Genomic DNA, 22,796 nt, shown 5'->3' with positions numbered 1-22,796 from the left:
GTTTTGATTAAGTGTTGCCCGCTCCTTCAAAACGAGCACCAATACCCCAAAGACATGGGGCAGCGCAAAAAGAGGATCGATTGCAATAAAATGTTTATAAAACACAGGGACATTTAACATGAAGCAATGACTATGCGAGTGATAAAATCAAAAGTAAGATAACAGCATGAGCATTTGGTTGTGTTGAGCCTTTATCACAGACTCATGAAATGTAGCAGCTTCAGATGAATCAGTCAACGTGAGCCGCAGTGTGTAGCCTCAGGGAAACCAACTCTCACATCTCAAGGCTTTAAACCTCGACACTCGCTCATTTATAGCCCACTTGGAAAGTTTTATTTAACCACTTGAAACCTGAAATGTGCTTCTTTTTAAAACACGAAAAGCTGGCCAAAATAATAACCAAAACATTAGCAAGAAATTAGTATAAAGTTACAAAAAAATTACCCCAAATTATACAAACAAAATAAAAATAAAGGTAAAAGAACCAAAATGTGATATATACTGAAAGCGTGCTAAAATAAAATTATAACAAATAATGTATATAAATAACAATAATTTGCGATAATTATAATAGTTATAGTTATTTGGGAAAAAAATGGCTGATTTTTAAAGTAATTTCCTTGTCGCCTTAAAGAATTTGTTTTTGCAATTTGTGAGACATTTCATGTAAAGTTGCTTATTACCATTTTTCCCATGTATTTGAAAGAAATTAAAGGAATTAACTCATCGTTTCAAAGGTTTAAATTCTTGGTAAGGCAAAAGAAAGCTGATGGGTTAACAATTCCCACATCCTTTTGCTTAATATATTTTAGGGTGAAAGTCCTTATGGTTATTAGGTTGTTTCAAAACATGAAAAAGTGGCTTTGCTGTTTTTAATTAAACTAATAGTAAATATATGTGATTGGGTTGGAAATATTAACCCAATACTATGTCTCCCATTTTTCATAGGCTGAAGTAAAAGATTCAGAAGTTTTTGCCATCATTTTTTGCAGCGGCTGAGGAAGGTGCTTTCCTTTTTGCCTTTAGAAAAGCTCTGATACAATAAAGGCAAAACCACAAATTTATTTTGTTCTGGCCTGAAGCCCTTTCATAGATTTATGCAAGGCTTTCCCTTTTTTATTGAATATTTTGTTCATCTGGTTTGAACTGCATTTTTTTAAACAGATATCTGTGTTTGCTGTTATATTGCTCAAAAAATCATAGTCAACACATGGAATTATGGTAGGAAGACTCTGTCTAGTCTTGTACTTTTTTTTGTTGTTTTGTTTTGTTTTCTTTTTGTCCCTGAACCTTGGTGGGGTTGGAGGGGATCTTATTATTATTACTTTTGCTCGGTTCTATGGTTGTTTGTGTACTGTGTACATCTGTTCAAAAACTTGAAAATCACAAAATTAAGTTTTCTAAAGAAAAAAAAGTTTTGATATTAACCCCACTATACAGCATGGTAATGCTGAGCTGTGGGGTACACGCACCATCTGTACCTACAAACTGGGAGTGCGCTGACCTACTATATGTAACACTCTGACTACACATAAGTATCTGAAACCGCTGCACTTCCTTTAGGGGAAATATCTGGTTCTTCAGCTGCTAAATGCTTCACTATGTTCACCGGCTGGTCGCTTACTTTGTCTGCTGTTTGCTGAACAGGTTATAAAAAGTAGGTTTGATGTGTACGATGCTGATCAGAGCTGAACTCAAATAGTATTACTGCAACTGTAAAACCAAAACAATTAGCTGAAAGAGGCTAAAATGATCTATAGAGTAAAGGGAGAACTTGTCAGGTGAAAATCTCTGAAAGTTTGTCGTTTCACTCCTTTCACATAACACCTTCTCATCTAATTGATTTCAAAAATTAGAAATATTAATTGGTGCAGCTTTAACTCTTCCCAAAACTCCTCACACTTTACATTTTTCACCCTCTCTGTTGTTTTGACATTTCTCAGGTGGCGCCTTGTGTCCAAACAGCAGCGCCCTCCAGGAGGTACGGAACTGTAACGAACACGCCTGCACGGTCTACCACTGGCAGACCGGACCTTGGGGCCCTTGCACCGAAGACCCGTCTGCCTTGACCCCCAACACGTCCAGCGGTGACCGTCAGGGTCCCTGCTCCATGGGAATGCAGACTCGAAAGGTCATCTGCGTCCGGGTCAACGTGGGACAAGTGCCGCCCAAAAAGTAAGGCTCTTTTTTTATTTTTTACCTTTGTTTTGCTTTTCCTGTTGGCTTTTCTAGCCGCTGGTTTCGGTCGTGTTCCCTCAATGACACACTGCTGCAACAGTCTTATTTAGATGTAGTGGTTATTTCTTGCTTCGCTGGTTTGTAGGTGTTTATAACTGTGAAATCAGCTCCCTGAGAACTGAGTTGAGAAGAAAACTGCTCACTCCTCAGAGCTCAAATCTGCTGGCTTTGAGCTGTAATTCACAATCATGTGCCATTGAGATCCAAGAAGAGGCACGTTTTAGTTTCAAACAAATCTCTACAACAGCTGATTTCACTGATTTGGACACCTTCACCTAAGAAGAAACTAATCAGTGAAATCTCCAGCTGCCGTTGGGAGAATAGAGAGCTTTGGTTGTGTTTTGATGTGTGAAATCATTTGCTGAAGAACCTCCTTTGTTTTGGATTGTGATCACAGAAAAAGGTTATAATCACACTTCAAGCATACATTTAAAACAAAAAAAGCCTTTCTCATATTGCGAGGTCAGACAGTGATGTGTGAGCATCTGTTAGGGAGAAGACAAGATGTTTAGGAATCTGTGTTTGTTGATTTGACAGCACATCAGTGGTAAACTGTCCATGCTGAGAATGAATGGAACATGAAGATGTACCATGATGTTTGTGTGACATTGAGAAACAAACTAGATTAAAAAACACACGAAAGAAGAGTCGGGGGTGAGAGACAGATGAGAGAGACGGCAGTGTTGGGAAGGAAAGTGACAGCAGGAGAGTAAAGTGAGTCAGAGCCGAGCAGACTCTACGTGAAGTTAACTCCCAATTCATATCTTCCCTTCGCAGGCGTCCACAGATAAATAAATAATCTCTCCGTCCCTGAAAGGCTAATTAACCCTGCCGTTTTGGGCGCTGGTAATTTCTCATTGATGATAATGACAGTAATTAAATGGGATTGATACTTTAAGGCAATTTAATCATGAGGCAGATGAGAGACGAGATGTTTGTGGTTAGCTCTGAAGACCACGCTGCATGAGGCGGATTCAAAATGTGCCGTCGAGTTAACGTCTGCCAGACAGTTCGGCTCTCGCCTGGTGTCAGTTATGCTTCACTGATTCACTCGACAACAGAAGATAACGGAGGAGATCTGCTTATGTCCAAATTTGTGGAAAAGAAACCCAAAGAGGATTGATTTAGTCGTCCCAAAAAAAGTTCACAAAAAAGGACCCCTACTGTGTTGAATTTCTTAAGTTCAGTAATATTCAACTTATGGCCCCGTGGGCTAAATCTGGCCCCCGATAAGGTGCCGGGTGGCCCACCAACCATTTTCTAATTAACAGCTGAAATAAGGTGATTTGCGCTGGGAATTGTTTTTGTATTTTTAGTATGCATAAGGTGCTAGAGTGCATAAAACAGCAATAAATTAGAGTTTGTTTATCAAAAAAGTGACAGTGGACCCACCTGAGAGAGGACATAGCTAAGCCCCTTACATCCTAAAGTCCTAGAAATGTCCTTAAATTCTAGAAATGTGCTAAGATCCTTCAAATGTCCTAAAATTAAACCTAAAATCTTACAAAACACCCTAAAATCAGAGAATTGTGCTAAAATGCTAGAAATTTCCTAAAATCCTAGAAACATCCTAATAGTACAGAAATGTCTCAAAAACCTAGAAAACTGCTCAAATCTTAGAAGACGTCCCAAAAACCTACAAAAGTCCTTAAATCCTAAAACATCCTAAAATCTGAGACATGCCCTGAATCTCAGAAACGTCCTAAAACCTAGAAGGTGCTGAAATCCTAAAAATGTCTTAAAATCTTAATCCATGACATGTCCTTAAATCCCCAAATCTCCTCAAATCTTGGAAACTTCCTAAAATCCTAGACATTTTTTGTACATCAGGTAGGTGCCAGAGTCCATGAAACAGCTCAAAATAGAGCTTGTTTATAAAAAAAAGTGCCAGCTGAGGATTCCCCGTCACCAACTGACAGAGGTCCTAGCTACGCTCCTAATGTCCTAAAATCCTAGAAACGTCCTAAAATCAAAGAATCCTAGAAATGTGCTAAAATGTAACACAGAAACATGTATGAGGCTGCTGCGACTGGCCCCTGACCTTCATGTCATTTTGCAAAAGTGGCCCCCAGGCAAAGCATGTTGAGCATCCCTGCTCTAGTTTCTCACTTTAGTTAAAGACTAATGGATTTTTCCTCTTCCTGTCTTACACCTCCCAAGCGTGGTTATCAGCAGGGAGAGGATGGGAACATAAATTATTCAAAGGGGTCGGAGCGTGTTGTGTACGAGGCGAATGCGATTCATAGAGAGCACCACGTGATAAAATGAAGATTGATGTCCGGTTTCAGCGGTGGCTGTTTGAGCAGCTGACCCAGACAGCTGCGCTTATCAGGCTGCAGAGGAGAGGTCGAAGTCCAGGATGTCTTTTATCGCATGTGTTTCATTTTTAAATCCACACCGAGCAGGAGACAAACACAAGCCCAGCGGGTCGGAGAGTAGCAGGGCGGAGGCGTCAAGGGTAATGGCATTGAGTAACTGACAAAGAGAGGTTTCAGTCGATTTGCCTCCATTATCTTTTGTTTTTTACGCTTGTCAATAACTTTATATAATCATTTGTAATAAGGGCAAAAGAACAACATGTAACAGCACCGCTAATGATATTTTACTAAAGTGGACTCCCATCAGGCACCTTCTCACCCTCTCAGCAGGTGCTTATTGTTATTGACCTCCGCTGAGCCGGTCTGAGGTTTTGGGTAATGAAGGTCACACACTTTACTTAAAATATGCCAGGAGGCGTTTGACATTTTCAACCTGTGTAGCATTTAATTTTGACTTGACTTGCATTTACCACCAGACGTCTTTAATATTTTTGTATGTTACTGGGTTTGTTTTTGCATTTGTTTTGCTTGTAGTGGATCAATCAGAAACTCTGAGATCAATGTGGCAACAGAATTCAGAATAAAGTCTGTTAGACCAAACAACACAAAGAGTCGGACAAATACCTGCTTTATCAATCATTATATGAAGTGAGAACTGCAGAATTAAAGGATAGGTTTATCACGTCTATCTTAAAGTAATATCCAGATGCCCATGTGCATAGCTACGGTCTTGTTAGTAAAGTGTTGCTGGAATAAAAATTCATGACGAGACAAGCTGACACTTGCAACTTTTTGCAATACATTGTTTTGGGGTAATCTTTTGGCATCTTTTAAATGTGTGTGTGTCCCTTTGTATCATTCTATGTGTGACACCTCATACATTATGTTGGCAACACCGCATACAACGTCACCTTGTGGTAAACTTTGCAAAGTGGCGTTAGTTTAACTTATCTAATAGCCGCTAACGTTATGGCCGACTTCAGCTTTGTAACATTGGCTCATCATGTCGTCTGTTCAACTTAGTATTTTTGTTCTTTGACAACCAGACATCAGTGTTCACTGTAGCAAAAGATCGTAGTTAAAGGTGAGTCTTTAGTAGACGTTTAAAGCAATCAAAGGACTCAGAAAATCTGATAGAGTGGGGAAGATTGTTCCAGAGGAGCTAAAACAGCGAGTACACGATCACTTTTTGTTTTAAAGTTAGAGCGGGGGACTGTTGTGCAGTGCTGTGCATATTATTAACAGCTTTGTATATTATTTACAGAATCATGTAGTTTATTCTGAATTTCTGAAAGCCAATGGAGGGATGCAAGAACAGGTGCTATGTGGGACCGACGGCTCTTCGGTAGTCTTGCAGCTGCGTTTTGAACCAGTTGTAGACCATTTAGAGCAGCTTGACTGAGACGTAGAGGGAATTACAATAATCTAAATGGGACAAAATCAAAGTGTCTATTAATAACTCAAGATCCTCGGAAGAACAACATAGATATTTCTTAGCTGAAGAAAACAGGACTATGCAAGCTTGGTGGCATGATGGTCAAAAGCTGTATAACATATGATCCCAAAAGTTCTGTAAAGCTTATTACACGCCACTGTTTGTTAAGGCAGCATGCTGATTGTTTGTCTGAGTGAGCTAAGGCGACAGGGGTTAACCGTAGGTCAGGTGTCTGGTGTCACCATGATCAGCTTGTGTGGCCGCCTGACCGAAATCCGCAATCTCACTGCGAGCACTTTTCTTGTCAAGGAATGTTATCAGAAATAAACCAAACCACAGCTTAAAAAAAGATGTTGCACCATGATTTTGACACCAGAAAAACAGCCTCAGTCGTCTTTCGTAGGATGACTGATAGAAACAGTGAGTGCCGTCAAACAGGAGTCTCTTCGATGACTGCGAGGCTTCTCTTCACCTTCATGAACCAGCGGTGCTGTCCGTGGTGCTGAAGCCTCTGCCTGTACGCAACCCCGGCCGTGCCTCACCGTCCATTATTATGTCCTTTTTGTGTGTACTCTGACAGTTGTACGCCTTCAAAGATGCTATTCAAAGTCTTGAGGTGGATTTTCCTCAGGCCGCTGTCCCTGGCAGGGGTCCAGTACCAGGCTGTAAGCCAGCATGTAGACTTTCGTTGTATTCTGATAGAAGGAAGCTCTCAGTGAGTGCAACATTGCTTGTTTATTTTAGCTGTGTACATATAAAAAGTTTTAGTTGAAGCCCAGAACTACCACACACACTCACACACCCATGGGGGAACATAAAATAATTTGAACACCTCATGGGGAAATGACTTTGACTCTTTAACTCGCAATGACAAACGCCGCCACCAAGATGGGTCGAATTAGGTTGATTGGCAATTAGCCGTATTTGTCAGCTATGACAGAGGTCTGGCAATCACTTTGATAAGCAAAGTTTCAAAGCAACATGAGACAATTACCAGAGCTGGAAGAGGCCAAATCATCTGTACTTAACATGCATGAGCGTCGGTCTAAAACGACAAACAAATAAAAACTTATTTAATATGTCGACGGGGGAACGGCTTTGAAAATGAAATGACAGCATCCAGCAGACTGCGGTGATGAAGACGAGCAGCAGTCACAAACTGACACTAACAACAAGGATATGGTGGACATTTACAGTATAAAGAGGGCTGAAAGATAAATCTTATGGGTATCCAGTTTAATAAAACTGTCCGCACAAGAAGAACGGCAGCATCAGTTGTTTCAGCAAGTGCCCCAAAGTGTCAGGTGACATTGTTCTAGAGCTGCAAAGTAACGAGGAGTGCGAGGACGAGTGGTTCATCCAAACATCGCTGTTCCTTTCTCATTGCAATCAACAAGAAAATGTAAAGAGAAAGACCACATTGGTAAAGATCAGGGATGTTTGATACTGGATTTTTTGCTGAGATCTTATATGTCCATATATAACTCATTTGGCAGATAACTGATACTGATATTGATACAGCCACTTTTTTCCCCACCTAATTTTAGTGATCATAAAGTCTCTTCTTAGGTGGAATTAACATCATTTTATGCATACTCTTATCATGATGGCCCACCAGCAGATGAAAACATAAAATATAATACAAGAATTAGTTTAATTCTAACTCCCACTGTATGAGTAAATGATAAAGCCAAACCTTGCCATTCATGTGCTCACACTGTATGATCAGATGGTCAAGCCATGACCTGAGAGCTCGCACTGCACATGTAAAAATAGACAAACAGCTCGCCAGACCATTCTGACTTTTCATAGTTGTTGATAAAGGTCCGTTTGAAAGTTTTGGGAGAGGCACAGGTTTGTTTGATAGCTGAGGTATGATTCAGAATAATTTAGAGCTCAAAGGAATTGTTGTAAAAAACAGGCCAGTTTAAATTTGGATTCCCTCTCTCTCTCTCTGTCTCTCTGTGTCTCTCTCTCTGTCTCTCTGTGTCTCTCTCTCTCTGTCTCTCTCTCCCTGCACGCTGCACGGTCATAGCCACCTGATAAAGCTGAAATTCCATCATTACTTAAAACTTTGTCATGGGACTCAAAAATCGGGTCATACAGGCTTAAATTGTGAGTGTGTGTCAAGTTTTACTGTTGCACTGTGTTTTGGCAGGTAAGGGTGTGCTCAGCGCTCAGTGTGTCTGAAAGCAGGTTTACGTGTCGGTCAAGAGTGCAGTGCTAAAAGCTTATAAGCTGCTGCCAGAGGCATATTGCCAGAGGTTAAGGTCTTTGGAGAAGTGTGGTAGGCACACGCACATGGAGTTCACGGAGTCATAACAAATGTTAATAATGACGTCCTAATCTAAGTCCAAACTGTACCACTGTTATGGAGGTCTGCAGAACTATTCATGACACAATTATACAATCATATTGCAGTGTTCAAGGCTCATGGGAAATGTGAACATCCAATGATAACTTGTTATGTTTTTGCAGTTTCTGGCTGTGATAAATGATTCAATTATTATTTTGCACTTTTTATTTTGGCAGGCCTGCATCCTTTCTTTAAAAATCTGCAGTAAAATAAACACAAAACCATTTCAAATTGTGTTCCCCTTCCTTAATCCAGAATACAAAAACATAAGCCCCTCCCCAGTACTTAAAGAATCATTTGCACCAGTCCCTCCCCTCTCATAAATAACAAACAGTCCCAAATAATGATTTAAAAAAAACCTGGATCTAATAATCTGCCCATATTTGTGCTTGACTAGATGTACTTTTTTAGATTTTGCCACTTTTAAATAAAAATAAATACTATTTTTCCGACTATAGTTGATGCATTTTTAATAATATCATAATTCATAATTATAGTTAGAAAAAGAAAAATGTGCCAGAGTGCATAAAAAAGCACCATGAATTTTGTTTATCAAAAAAGGAGGTTTCCCCCTGCCCCGACCCCCCCTACAAAGGTCCCCCAATGTCCTGAAATCTAAGAAACACCCCTGGTAACAACACTTAATGACATTTTAATGACTTGTCAAAGCTGTACCACTGTAGTCGAGGTCAGGTAAAATATTCATGAAACAGTCGAAATGGTCTCATGACAGCCAGCGTCAAAACCGAACGCACATCTTGACCAAAGCAAAAACACAAAGATCCAGCAGCTCTGGTTTCCCGACCATCTGTTGCTCAGAGGCAGCGTTTCCGAGCCTGCACTCAGGAGTGACTTGATATGGCTGTTTTTTTTGTTTTTTGTTTTCTCCTGCGCTGCGTGTCTTCATCTGGCACAATCCAACTGGCAGGTATTCTTGATCAGTGCACCCATGGGATCCAGGCAGAACAAACAAACATGGCCGCCTGCACCCCTGCATATGCAGATGTGCCCTGTCTCATTCATGGACGGATCTGAGCTGTCTTCCTCCCGCAGCCTCAGGCAGTGAACCTCTCAGAGTGCATGTCACACACACACACACATGCTAACACACACACATATAAACACTAACTGTCAGAGCCCAATAGCAGCGGGAGACACCACAGAGACAAATATGTCAGTGCCTCAGGCTCGGGCTGCTATCATCCTATCGAGCAAAGCTGTTGTGGTGTGAGGAAAAAAAACAACAACGTCTGCTTATTGATTCTGACAGTCTGTGTGCTGAATGCTACCAAATGTGTGTTTCTATAATCACATTGATGCTGTGGAATTTGTGAAAAAAGGAATGATTCATGGTTATGATGTTCGACAGTAGCTGTATTAAGCTCAGTCAATCATCTCCCCGCCGCGTTTTCTAATGGAGGCCGTGTTTACTCCCCGTTTTTGACTGTGACTGATAGCATAAAGCCCTCGAGAAGGAGGCCAAAGACACCACTGAAAGGGCCCTTGAAGAACTGCATCTGTTTTATGCTAAATTAAACAAATGATGTTCTTGTTTTGTCCGTAATTTTGATAATGAAATTAATTAGGCCTTATCTTTTCCCACCAGACCTTGTTTTTTTTTGTGTGTACACTCTCTTAAAACTACTGACAGTTCTTTGCTTTGACTCTCCTCTCTTCATCCTGCTCAACCATCTGCTCATTTTTCGAAAAACAGCCTCTCGCTGAACAGATTACTCAACGCGCTAATAGCAGCGAGCAAAACACAAGCATTAGCCTGGCTGCTCGTCTTAATGTTGTGCTCTGGGACAGGCTCCCAGTGCCGTGTTGTGTATGTCCTCGCCTCGCCACAAATCATGACATTTAAAGATCATTATGAGATTGTGACACTGACTGGAACCAGCGAGTCAGTTTAAAGCAGATGCCATTACTGGATGGCTTCATTCATTTTCACTGTGGTGCATTTCCACGGTGATAAAACACACTAGTGAACTGTCGAAAGAGCAAATCTTACCACAGAAAATTTGTGCATTTAGGAGAAGATACCCCAAGCGTCTTGTAAATAAACATTTTTTTTCCCCTCTAATAAACAACAAAATCTGCCCAGCAAAGACGATATTAGAGACAAAACGACTACAGGAGGGATAAAGGAGAAAAAAACAATGCAACCATGAAATGTATACATTATAAAAAATGCATAAATGACAATATCACAGCTCTCACACCCCCACGGACACACTCTTCCAGCCAAGCATTGTGCTGTTGGTATTCAGGCTCGTATTGTGTTCCGCCAACAAACATGGCCCGTTTCTTTTTCTCAGAAAACTGGAATGTAATTGAATTTTAATCATCTAAATTTGGATAATACCCATCATTAGTGGGACTACAATATAATTAGAGTAAAAGGGGAACAGCGGGGTGGTTCTCCCTGCTATGAGTTAACTCCCTGCCCTAAATGTAAAGCACTTTGCACAGGTTGGATACGGAGAGGATTATGGGAAACAAAGTCAAGAGTGAGAGCAGCAATAAGAAAGATTTTTACCTCAAAAGAAGTGAGTTATCCTAATTTAGGAGTCAGATATATAAGGTTATTGGAACTTAATTATTAGTTACAATAATAATATATAATTTATTTGATGCAATTATGAAGTAAAACTAGACTAAACTAAAACTAGGTGTTTAAAATGTTTAAGTAAACTGGTATAAAAAATATATATATTAGAAAAAAAGCTAACCAAAACAATATTGTGACCTTACAAAACAAACATAAATACATGATAAAATAAATATATAATAATAATAATACATTTTAATTATAGAGCACTTCTCGGGGAACTTAATGACGCTTTACATAGTAAAAAGGATTTAAAAAAACAGATAAAATACAAGATGCAAATAAAAACATAAGATACACGGCAATAGACAGGAACTGACAAAAAATGTCCACACAGCAAGTATGAGGAGGCGATGTTGCATATGATAATGGAGACCGGGGTGGTTACAGGACTTTGAATTAACTGCCTTCACATACTATTGTACTGATCTTCTTAAATCTTGCTCCTGACAAATACTCATTTTATTGTAATTAAAAAAGACTGAAATGAATGAAATAACAACAGTAATAAAACAAAACTAAAACTAAACAGTTGTAAATAATACAAAAATAATAATGAAAACTAAACTGAAACAAGAAAATCCACTCTGGAAACTGACTGCAACTAAACTTAATTAAAAAGAAAAAAATGAACATTAACTAAAAATGAATGCAAAATACAAAAACTATAATGACATATGGAAAGTTACCATCTACTAAATCTTTTTTTTTTTTACGCACCAACTGATCTGATTTAGGCTCTCCTGGGCTTTGGGCCAATCCCAGCAGGCAGCTCACTCCAGTCTGTAAACACGCAAACACAAACAGAGACGAACAGCCACACTTTACATTTCCACCTATGGTTTATTTAAAGTCTCAAAATGAAAGGAAACTGGCAAAGACAGAGAGAGACAGAGAGAGTGAGAGGGACATCAGGCACAGCCTAACCCAAACTATGATCTTAAAGTCCATTTTCAAAATCCATGCATACATTTCCTGTGGTCTTAAGACCTAAATCCAATTTACCAAAAATATTAGTAAACATAAAAAGCTATCTCCCAAATCCAAAAGCTAGAGTGCTAAAATTCCAATTTGTGATGTTGTGTACCTCTCTAGTTTCTTGCTATAGCTCATGTTCATAAATATTGATTGTTTTACTGTAGGCCTTGGAAATAGTATAATTGGAATTCTTTATTTAGGTGGTGTTTCCCTCTAAATAAAAAGAGACTTGGATCAGGATTCAAACATAACTGAGAACACCAGCGAGAAAAAAAAAAATCCTTTTCCTCCTAAATGATCACTAAATTACAGTAACAAGCTCACTCATTAATATCCCAGCTGTGTGTTTTATTGACATCACTTTGTTGCGCATGCAAAATTTTACTTGCATAACAGTTTAATAAAACTGGGTTGCAAATGGCTTTGTAGTAAAAAAAAAAAAAAAAGCATTGAATTAAATCAAAGATGAGCGAGACGACATCAATCAAATACCCTTTGCGAATAAATTGGTCTAGTGATGATTGGATGAACATGCTGACCCTCAGAAAAGCAAAGCTCAGTCATCCCAAGTCTTACAAGGCACCTGTAGGGAATCAAACACTCACTGGTATTTGGTGGAGCCAAGTTGTGTAAATTATGAAATAATTAGAAAGATTTTAAATTCAATCCCAAAGATAACACAAAGCCAGTGTAACAAAGCCAGCATTGTTGTAAAATTGGAAATTCAATTTTGACCTAATTGTAGATTCGCTACGGCTCCTTGGCTTAAAGAATCTGGAGCATTACAGCGAGATGTGAGGAGGCAAAACGCTCACTGTGGCTGATTTATTTCAGCTGCTATCAAGGGATAACAAGGGACACATTTTAGGCAATGTTTCCTAATTGGAAAAAAGAAAACAGGACTTAATAACTGATCTTAGGTGTTTCTCAAAGGTCTGTTAGGAATAGAAAATGACCCCTGGGTTTCTGGAAACCAACTTTGAGTTAGAAGCCTGGGACAAGACAAGTCATTAATTATTGCTGTGATTTAATTGGGTAAAAAAACCAATGAGACTTTATACAAATTCTCTCCCACATGCCATTTGGAGTTACCCTAAAATCACCACACCAAATCCCAAATGTGAATAAAAACCCTTTTCCTCTTATCTCATTTGGTCCACACTTTTGGACTTTTTGTGTGTAATCTCCCCTGGACAGTCCAGACCCAACACCTGAACATTGGTCCTAAAAGAGGCAGACTGTGGTTTGGTTTTTGGTGTACACACATGTTTTGGATGGTTTGGACTAACAGAAAGTTTTGGCAGGCTATCGTTAAGTGATGAGAGTGGCGTAGTGTCTCAGTGTGTACTGTTCGTGTGTGGTTTAGCGACAGGGAGCGTGACGGTGGCGAAAAGAAAGGCCCAAACTGTTTGAGTCACGCCCTGTATTCGATAAACAGTTGTGATTGGTGCATTAGATCTCCACTGCTGGGAACCTCTCCGATGGGCAGAGGGACCAGGTGCATCTGCAACAGCAAATAACGTCTTAATTTCATTCAAATATGTGTTTGCAAATTCGTCTGGTTCTCATGCAGATTTGGAGCCACCACATATGTAGTCATCGAGTGCAGCTCCAATAAAAGTTGGGCCAAAATCACCAAATTCTCAAAATGAAATAAAATGTGTCTTTTTTGTTTGTTTGTTTTGTTTTGGGTTGGGGTTTTTTTTTTTTTTCGCAATTTTACATCTATACAAGATAGACATACAAAAAAGGAAAAAAGCACAAATGTGTCATTGGTAAAAATGACCTTTGTGAGATTTTTCTGATCTGACGTCATTAACGGGATATTGTTAGTCAGTGTTTCAAAATGACCATTAGAAAAATCTGTCTGTTCTGATTTAGACACATAACATGCTTGATTAAGGTTAAGAAAAGATTGTGGTTATGATTAAAAGAAGCGGACATAATATGATCAGCGGTATTTTGTGTCTTTGTACACTCAATCTTCTATCCCGACCTCCCCCCTAAGAAGTAATTTTTGGCACAAAGCGTCATGCCTCTTTTGCTGCTGACGGATGAATCAGTTGATTGAGTTGACCACAAGAAGTCTCAGCACTCACAAGTTGTTTTAGCCAAATGAACCAATAATTAATGCTGCTGTTTTTCTTGTAGAGGCCTTTTCTTTTGTTTGTGTGTCTGCAAGAGGCAACACTGTAAAGGTGAAAAGGCAGGCACTCTGGAAATTAGTCTTTTAGTCCTCTGAGGTTTAGTTTGGTATTCAGAGCTTGTTCTGTGGGGATCAAAAGCAAAAGTCAAGCTGTATCTTTTTTTAACTGTGAGGCTTTATCTTAATAAGAACATTGTTTTATTGCCCGTGTGCTTTCAAGATCTAACACGAGTGGAAAATTGCAGCTCATGCTCAGACATTTACTATTTTGAGTGGCAGGGGGGAGTTTAACAAGGTCAAAGGTTTAATCCCCTCTTTGTCAAAGAGCTCTTGGAGTCACATCATCTAATAGCACCGCTGCCTCAGTGCTCTGATCTCTCATGATGCGCAGAGATGTTTGTGTGCCTCAGGCGGATTTTTCAAGGAATCAAGAATCAATAAGGAAAAGAAACATCTGTAGTCCTTTTAGAAACATATACAAGTCATGCCTCATTTAAATACATAAAACAACAACAAACAAACAAAGAGGAGACACTTTAGAAGGAGAGATTTTAAGAATCACTTTATAACAAACTCAAGATATTCTGCACTGCGTTTGTTTGATATGAAATTTTAATGTTCTAGCTCCTTCAGCTGCAACATTAAGATATTTGTTCAGGGTATCCCATTTGCATCTAAATGCAGATGGTTTTGATCCATTTAAAAGCCAATAAGAGTTGGAAATTTCTCTCTATCCTCATAATTGATCAACAGTCTGATTTGGAGAGTTATTTAAAGGTCCAGTGTGTAAGATTTAGAGGGATTTAGTGGCATCTAGCAGTGAGGATTGCAGATTGTAAACAGCTGAAACTTCTCCTCATTAGAAATCCTTCAGTGTTCATTGTTCAAGAGGTTTTTACCGAGAGCCGAATTACCCGCAGAGGTCTCTTCCTCTCCAGAATAAACAGTCTGGTGATTCAAGCTGTTAAAAACATGAAACAAAGCAGTTTCACTGAACAAATCACCATTTTTACAATTCTGTTTGGCATGTAGTGGACTGTTAGCCTACGACCTGCTAATGTGTTGTCACATTTTGTCTTGTCTAGTTTTATGTGCAGTTTCAAGGCGCCTGCTGTATCATGCCCAAGCGAGCGCATAGCCATAGCTATTTAAAAAGTGGCCATGGTTGCAGAGTGACTCTTTGTTGTACATCACGTGACCTACAAAAGCCAAAAACGTGTTTCCATTGCAGTTTTGCACAGTATGGCTTTTTCTAATCACCTGAAATACCACCTCATGCGAGCGTAAAAACTTTTCTGCAATAAATTTGAGTTTTTTCGAGATTGGCGCATTTCTGTTAGGTGTATTTTATGTTTGCAATTCCAGTTTGTGCATTTTGATACAATGCTGGTTGAAAATTGTCTAATTATTGCTTAAAGTTCAATTAAAATCAAATAAAGCATTGAACCTTGCCAAAAATGAGTGAGCACTAAATGCCGTGATAGTTGAACTAACTTGCAGATCCCTCTTAGCGTCTTTGGCTAACCTGTGGTGCAGCATCATAATGTCATCGAGTGCGGCAGTAGGAAATAATGTGATAAAGTATGAGCTTTCTACAGTATTTGCATTGTACTGTGTGACTTTCAATTACTGAACTTTGACATTTTTGTGGAGCTCTGGTGTAACTTTCAGTGAAATACTGACGCTTCACACAAACTATGAAATATCAACCCGTCGCCAATAACTTTCATATATGTGCCGACAGTCTGGATTCACCTGACATTTAAAATAGCGACTGCTCGAGATATAAACCATGTTTTAAAGCTTTAATAAATATCACTGGAGAGGTTTGGCGCACCAACCATCTGGGTGTTGCTTGAATACAGAATGTAATTATTCTAGACACAATCTAGGGCAATAAAACCTGATGAAAACCTTCGTAATCACATCCAGTTTACGACTGATGTATGCCATCTGGCTCCCGCTGCTTGAAAGATATAGAGGAGAGGTGGTCGTATTCCCCCAACGGAACAATGTACACAGGAAATGTTAAGCAAGTCTACATGAGCACTTCAAAATGTACTTCTCTCTGTCGAAGAGACACACGAGAGCTCCTCGGGGGTGAAACCAGCAGACTAGCAGAGCGGCCTCAGGACAGAAAGCCCTTGTTTTAACTGGATTCTGCTATCAGTGAGTGATAATCCTTTTGATGGCACAGAATACGGGGTCAAGCCGGGGTTTTTCGAACAAGGGTTATGGTTAATCTTAAGTCATTTAAGCACCTAAGGTCCCCAGTGCATACCATCGGGCAGAGATAAATAGGTCGAGATAGACCTGCTGGAAGACATCTTGAAATCTGATCACTGCAACGCTGCGTCCTCGGTCTCACAGCGGGGGTGTTGCCGCTCTGTTTCCTCATCCTATGGCTGACACACGGATCATCTGGGTCAGGTTTAATGTTGCTAAGAATGAGCGCTCTCCTCTGGGCGTTCCATACTCGTTAGCATGGTGTTATCAGGGAAGCGATAGGGAGCCTCACAGGGAAAATGTAATAATGTAACAGCGACACAAGGAGAGATTTATTTTTAATACCAATAGACAGAGCTAAATCCCTCTCGAGCGGAACAAATCCTCTGGTGTCTTCATACAAGTGAATGGTCCCCAGAAAAAAAAAGAAAAAAAAAAAGCAGCAGCTGGATGCAGCAGGGGGAGGACACTTTTACATTTTCAGCCTCAGCTGATGTTCACGCCTGTAAAGAAGTGAATAAACAGGTGTGTAGCCTCGAGGACACTTCAATGGGACGTGAGGCTGCTAAGATCCAACCCATGAACCTGAAACTGCAAAACAATCTCCGTGTATAGTGCTAACCAGGATTTTACCATGTAAATATATATATATATATATATATATATATATATATATATATATGAACCTATTTTTAACGACTGCAGAGATCAGGAGGCTCTTTATGAAGGGAAACCTGGCAGAGAATGCAGCGTGAAGGCAAAAATAAAAAGAGCACAGAAATCTGCAAGATCTAAATACAAAGTATATATAGAACAGATGGAAAAGCAATTTATTTTTATATAAGCACTCCAGTAAGCAGAAGGCTGATATCAAACCTGCAGGTTCTCAGTAAAACAAGATTAACAACGCTTTTCATTATTTCTATTATGGTTTGTCAGGAGTTCAATCTGTAAGCGTTTAAAATCATATTCATCAGTTTTAAACCACTTTGCTCTAAGTTCCACAAGAGAGAGCGGAGTGAGTTAAAGGTCCAGTGTGCAGGATTTAGGGCGATATATTGGAATAGAATATAGTAAGTATGATTTTCTTAGTGTGCAATCACCTGAAAATAATAATTGTTGTGGTTTTGTTTCCTTAGAATGAGCCAATTATATCTACACAGGGAGCAGGTCTTTGTCCAGAAAGGTCAAACCGAATATTAAGCAGTTTCCATTAACCCTCAAATTGCAAAAATTGAGATTGCAAATATAAAACACACCCTAATGAAAACATGTCAATTTTAAAAAACTCTCATCGCAAGAGAAGTTGCATAGCTTTGCTCAATAATAATACAGTCATCTTGCAATTGTGTTTTATCGACATTTTGAAAATATGCTGAAGTTTTTCCCAAAAATGTAATGAAAACTCGCCTAGTGAGCACCTAATCTGTACATAATATGTTCAATGATCTTATATCAGGAAAACGTGTCAGTAAGCAATGACTGAAACATGTTACTCTTATCTGTGTCAATAGTCAAGTCTAGTCAATATTATTTATAGAGCCTGTTATCACAACTTTTCCTTGAGGGGCTTCATAATTTCTCAGTATACAGAATCCTCTTTCCATAGACCCTCAATTCAGATTCAGAAAAACCACAAAAAGCCAGTTTAACCAGGGAATAAATACAAGAAACCTGAGGAGGAGCAACAGAGAAAGGATCCCTCAGACATGCAATAGATATCATGTGTACAGAACAGACAAACATCGTAAAATTACAGTAATAAAAGAGCCATGATCATATATTTTTATGGTCTCAGTGTGCAGTGGCTTTCACAAATGTGTTGATTTTCTCTGGCTACATGTTCATCTTGCACACGCTGTACTTAAAGTGTTGCTTCCTGTCAGTGGTAAAGTGCCTTTAACCAACACTAGAATTTAATGTGAGCATACTGAGCAGCATCACAGGATATCCTTTCCTGACCAAGTTGTGAAGGATGCTGAAACAAAGATGAAAACAGCCTGCAGTGTGAAAATGACCAGAAATCAAAACCAGCTTTTATCTGGTCTTTAGACAGGTTTGAGGCCAAAGGGTCGGGGAGGTGTAACAGTGTTTTTGTTCAGCACCTGATGATTTGAAAAGAGCTCTTTTCTTCTCGTCTGATACTTTTCCTAAACAAGTATTTTTTTTCATACCTGTGGGTCATGAGTCATAGTAATTGTTTTGTCGGAAATCCACTGAGCAACAGTCTGCTTCTGCGTATCGACATAATTCAGTTTTTTTGTGCCCCTGAGGTTTTCAGACGGTTTGCTGTTGTGTTTTGGTGAATGTGTAAAGAGTTCCCAGCGGTGTTACCTTAAAGTCCTGCTGTGTGCTTTTGTTGCCTAGGTGTCCAGACGGCCCTCGCCCCAGCACTGTGCGACCGTGTCAGCTGCCCTGCAAGAAAGACTGCATCATGACTCCTTTCAGCGACTGGACTCCGTGCCCTGTTACCTGTGACGCAGGTACGGTGAAAAAAAACCTCCTAATCTCCTGCAAGGAGAGATGTCTCAGCTCATGTGAACTAATGCTGCTTCTTACAGATTGCTGAAAAACTAAACGGCCCATTGCAATGTAATTTCATTTTTAATGAAGTTTTCAGTCTGTCTTTGTTCATTTTACATTACAGTCAGTATGGAAAAGTATGGAATTTAGATAAGTGATTTCCAGGTGTGGATCATAGACTGTTTATAAAGATGGACAAGCATCACCACTAACCCCCGCGCTGCTTAAGTGAAGCTGAAATATACCGAATACAGCTGCTGCCATTTTGTGCTTCACAGACACTTAAAATTAAATTGTTTTTCTTTCTTTCAACTAATTTCTGTTTCCTGTTAATAAAACAGACCAAAGGCAATATACTAATCATTTAACACAAAGGATAAATAATTTGAGCCGTTAGTTTACTTCCTCTTGATAGATAGATGATGATAGACAGATTTACTTCCCGCTGATAAATAAAACTGTATTGGGAGGAGTAGAAATTGATGGCGGGGAACTAGATTTCTGACCCTCTTCTCCAACCAAGAAAGTGAAAAGAAAAACAAACGTGTTTTTTAACAGTTAAAAATCATCAGACTTTTCTACAATATTATGACAATTATTTGGCAGCATAACTGCATACATTGTCAGAAAATAACATGTCAACAGCTGGATTTAAAACCATTTATTTATATATTGAACATCTAGCTGTTTTTAAAATAGAAACTGTGTAGGAACTCTGACATTAGTTAATTAAGAAAATGGTGTTTTTGAGCCAGATTTCTAACGGCGTCAGGCTGCAGTAATAAACTTTAATATGATAAATGACAAGAAAACTTGTTGAATTGTATGCAAATACCCAAAAGTATATATTTTTGTAGTGACCCGAGAAGCCAGTTTAAACTGACAGTGTGAGACTGACAGCACACAGCCGCACACATTAACCGCCACATAAACACTTGCACTTACGTCTCGTTACACGTAATTAATTTGACAGACTGGCATGTAAGACAACCTTTGGGCCGACCTCTTTTAGGGCGCCCGGCGAGCCGACTTGCCCGTGGCTAAAAGTGTCAGCGAGTGTCGTCGAGTTGTTGTTTACATGCTGTGAGAGAAAAACAATGCTGGAAGGAGGTCACCTTTGTCAGGCAGCCGTTGCCCAAGCTGTTGAGCGGTGGCAAATACATTAAATTGATTTACATCTGAAAATCATTACCGTCCATATTTTGATGACCTCTTCATGTGACACGGGGGTATAAATCTCTTCAGTCTGAGCGTGCTGCACCAGTGGCTTTGCATTTTAATTTGGTGCTATTGATATCTTCACCTTGTGCTGGGAATGTTACACCACCCACATGCAAAGGTTTAAAGCGGGGTTCAGGACTATCCGGAGGCTCGTTTCCTCTTAATGAACTACTTGAGGGCATCTCCACACATGTAAACACCATAAATTTAATCTGAGTCAATTCCAAGGTCTAATGGGATTTTTCTACATCATCGTTGTTGGCTTGTTACTGCAAGTAATCAGACGTGCGCGTTGTCTTCGATAGCTGTCCAATTAGATCTGGCAAAAGTAGTCTCCAAGTCCATTCTTCAAGGACTATTAACAGAGCAGCCTGGCTTCTCATTTTGACATTTCTCATCACTTCCCCGAGCAGACGTATCTTATTTTAATTCAATAATTGTGTGTGTCTGTTCAGCCGGTAACGCCGTGAAGAGAAAGCAATCAAGAAAACGGCTTATCATCCAGCTGCCGTCCAACGGAGCACAGGACTGTCCAGAGGTGCTGGAGGAGGAGAGGGAGTGTGAGGCCCCCAAAATCTGCCCGGGATTCAGGTAAAAGCATCACAGTGGTCTGATAATGCTCAGACACCTTTCGTAAGTATTAAAACCGTAGAAACTTCACCAAAAGGGAATGATTTCTTTCAAAAAAATTGGAAAAAAAGTCAATGAGCAACTAATGTCCTGCAAATTGCAAGAAATTCTTAGATTTTTTTCACAAACAGTTTAGCCCTACATACAGATGTCCGTGAAATATTGACTGTATGTTGCAGTGTTGGAGTAATAGTGAACACTGTAGTTGCATTGATATAGCTGTACTGTCCTGATTTATTCCAGGTGGAAAACACACAAATGGAGGAAGTGCCAGCTCGTCCCGTGGTTCCTCAGACAGGACCGTCCCGGTGCGCAGGAGACCTGTGGACCAGGACTTCAAACAAGAGGTACAGAAACCAATCTCTTCATCTCCAGAATCCCTCCACATCTTCATTGAACCGTTCCTAATCACCTTAAATTAAATTTTTACTCATTTCGGTGCATCTGGAGCCCGGCCACGAGGCAGCAGATGGATGAGCCAGGGTTTAAAGGGAAGGCTAATTTACTTAAAACACAAATCAAATCCTCCCACTTACGAGACTCGACACAAACTGAGGCTGAGACTTACTTAAAAACATTAACAAGAGATTTCTTTTTGTCATTATTTATTTATTTTTTTGTAATCCTCCTGAGTTTGGGAAGGAAATGTGTTCTCAACTCATCATGTGCCTCTTGAGACTCGTTTGACAGTTTGGGTTGTTTCACTGCTGGCTTTTTTTCACCTCAGGCTCTTGTCATGCAATTTTAATCAAATGTCTCCTGTTGAAATTTAGGAGCAGACGTTGCACCTCGCCTATAGCATACAACTCCAAACTCCTGTTCTTATGGGCTTCACGCATAAGTGACGCTTGCTTTAAAGCAGTCGTGGCTCTCCCACTTTGAAAGCATATTTCCTCTTGCCTTTTGCACAAAGGATGGATGTACCATGTGGTCCTTTGAGGCTTTCATAAAAATTCAATTTCAGGGGGTCACGCAGAATGATCAATTTCATTATGTTCCAGCTCCTATAGAGGGCCATTATTAGTGCTTATATTTCTGTTTCGTCTTCGCTGGCTTACATTAATGGATGGAAGAATCAATTTATTCATGAAAATGCTTTAAGGTGCCACTTTAAACACACGCAGCACACTGTTCCACATCCTGTGCAGCTTTCTCACTGATTTGATACCATGTGACACCTAATGTCCAGACTCTTCTCCACATGTTTTCACCCCTCTGACACTTTTAAATGGCATAAATCCTTTTGTCAGTGAATCAAACTGAATAAGACACACTGTCCATTCTGCTCTGCGTTTATTTCTGACTGCGTATTGTGCTGTTTACCTGGACAGAGGTTTTCCTTAGAGGGGAAAAAAAACTCTGTAGTAGCACTATTAAACACACAGAACAACTGAGAGCATGTGCTCCTCCCTCACACACACACACATATGCACACACACACACACACACACACACACACACACACAAGATAAGTCCTGACCTAACACTCCACCAGACGGAGGCTTTCCAAACCAATAGCAGAGCCCTCGGGGGGTTCAGCAAAAATGTGCTTAGAGATTGATTTCTCTATGAAGGTACAGCCCTGCAGAATGTCTGCATCACGGGAAAATGAAATATTGCAGCAACACAAGTAATACCCTTTATTGAAAGAACAAAGGATGCGGGTGATGCAAGCCAACACAAATTGACTTGTGGGCTTCAAAACGATTGAGGTAGAGATGCTTTTCTGTCTGCTCTGCTTATAATTGTTGTTTAGCCCCCGTGAGATGTAATCTGAATTATAGACTTCTGAGCTATTTTTCATCGACTCTTTAGTTGCCCTCTTTAAATGCCTGTTTGATGTTACCTTGCTCACCAGTGGGAGAAGAGGTATTTGGATCTCTTACTGTACTTAAAGTGGCAATACGGCGATTTTACACATCAAAGTCATTTTAGTAGTAACAGGGAGTATTGTGCAGCCTGTGGAAACAGTTGGATGATGTGTTTTGTGGCTCTGGAGGAGCTTCATATTGTCTGAGAAAATTACTGTAAAGTGCTGTCAATCAAATATATGTAAGTGCAATACTGAATCAGTGGGATAGCAATAACATTATGTAAACATTCGCTATTGCAGA

At 39.7% G+C, this 22,796-nt stretch overlaps 1 protein-coding gene across 1 annotated transcript in view; it reads left to right on the top strand.

The window, feature by feature from the left end:
• The window catches only part of thsd7ab (thrombospondin, type I, domain containing 7Ab), a 226,585-nt gene that overhangs the window by 110,427 nt on the left and 93,362 nt on the right, over positions 1-22,796 (top strand). The window contains exons 8-11 of the mRNA XM_088084662.1: positions 1,944-2,175; positions 18,676-18,791; positions 20,508-20,643; positions 20,926-21,029. Of these exons, the coding sequence (XP_087940788.1) occupies positions 1,944-2,175; positions 18,676-18,791; positions 20,508-20,643; positions 20,926-21,029 (588 nt within the window). The remainder of the gene's footprint in view (positions 1-1,943; positions 2,176-18,675; positions 18,792-20,507; positions 20,644-20,925; positions 21,030-22,796) is intronic.

Source organism: Plectropomus leopardus, chromosome 11 (genome assembly GCF_026936395.1).
Source record: "Plectropomus leopardus strain MGB_pleo_1.0 chromosome 11, ASM2693639v1, whole genome shotgun sequence".
Classification (NCBI taxonomy): Eukaryota; Metazoa; Chordata; class Actinopteri; order Perciformes; family Serranidae; genus Plectropomus; species Plectropomus leopardus.
Note: the sequence above shows the minus strand (reverse complement) of the source record. Positions and strands in the feature narration are given on the sequence as shown.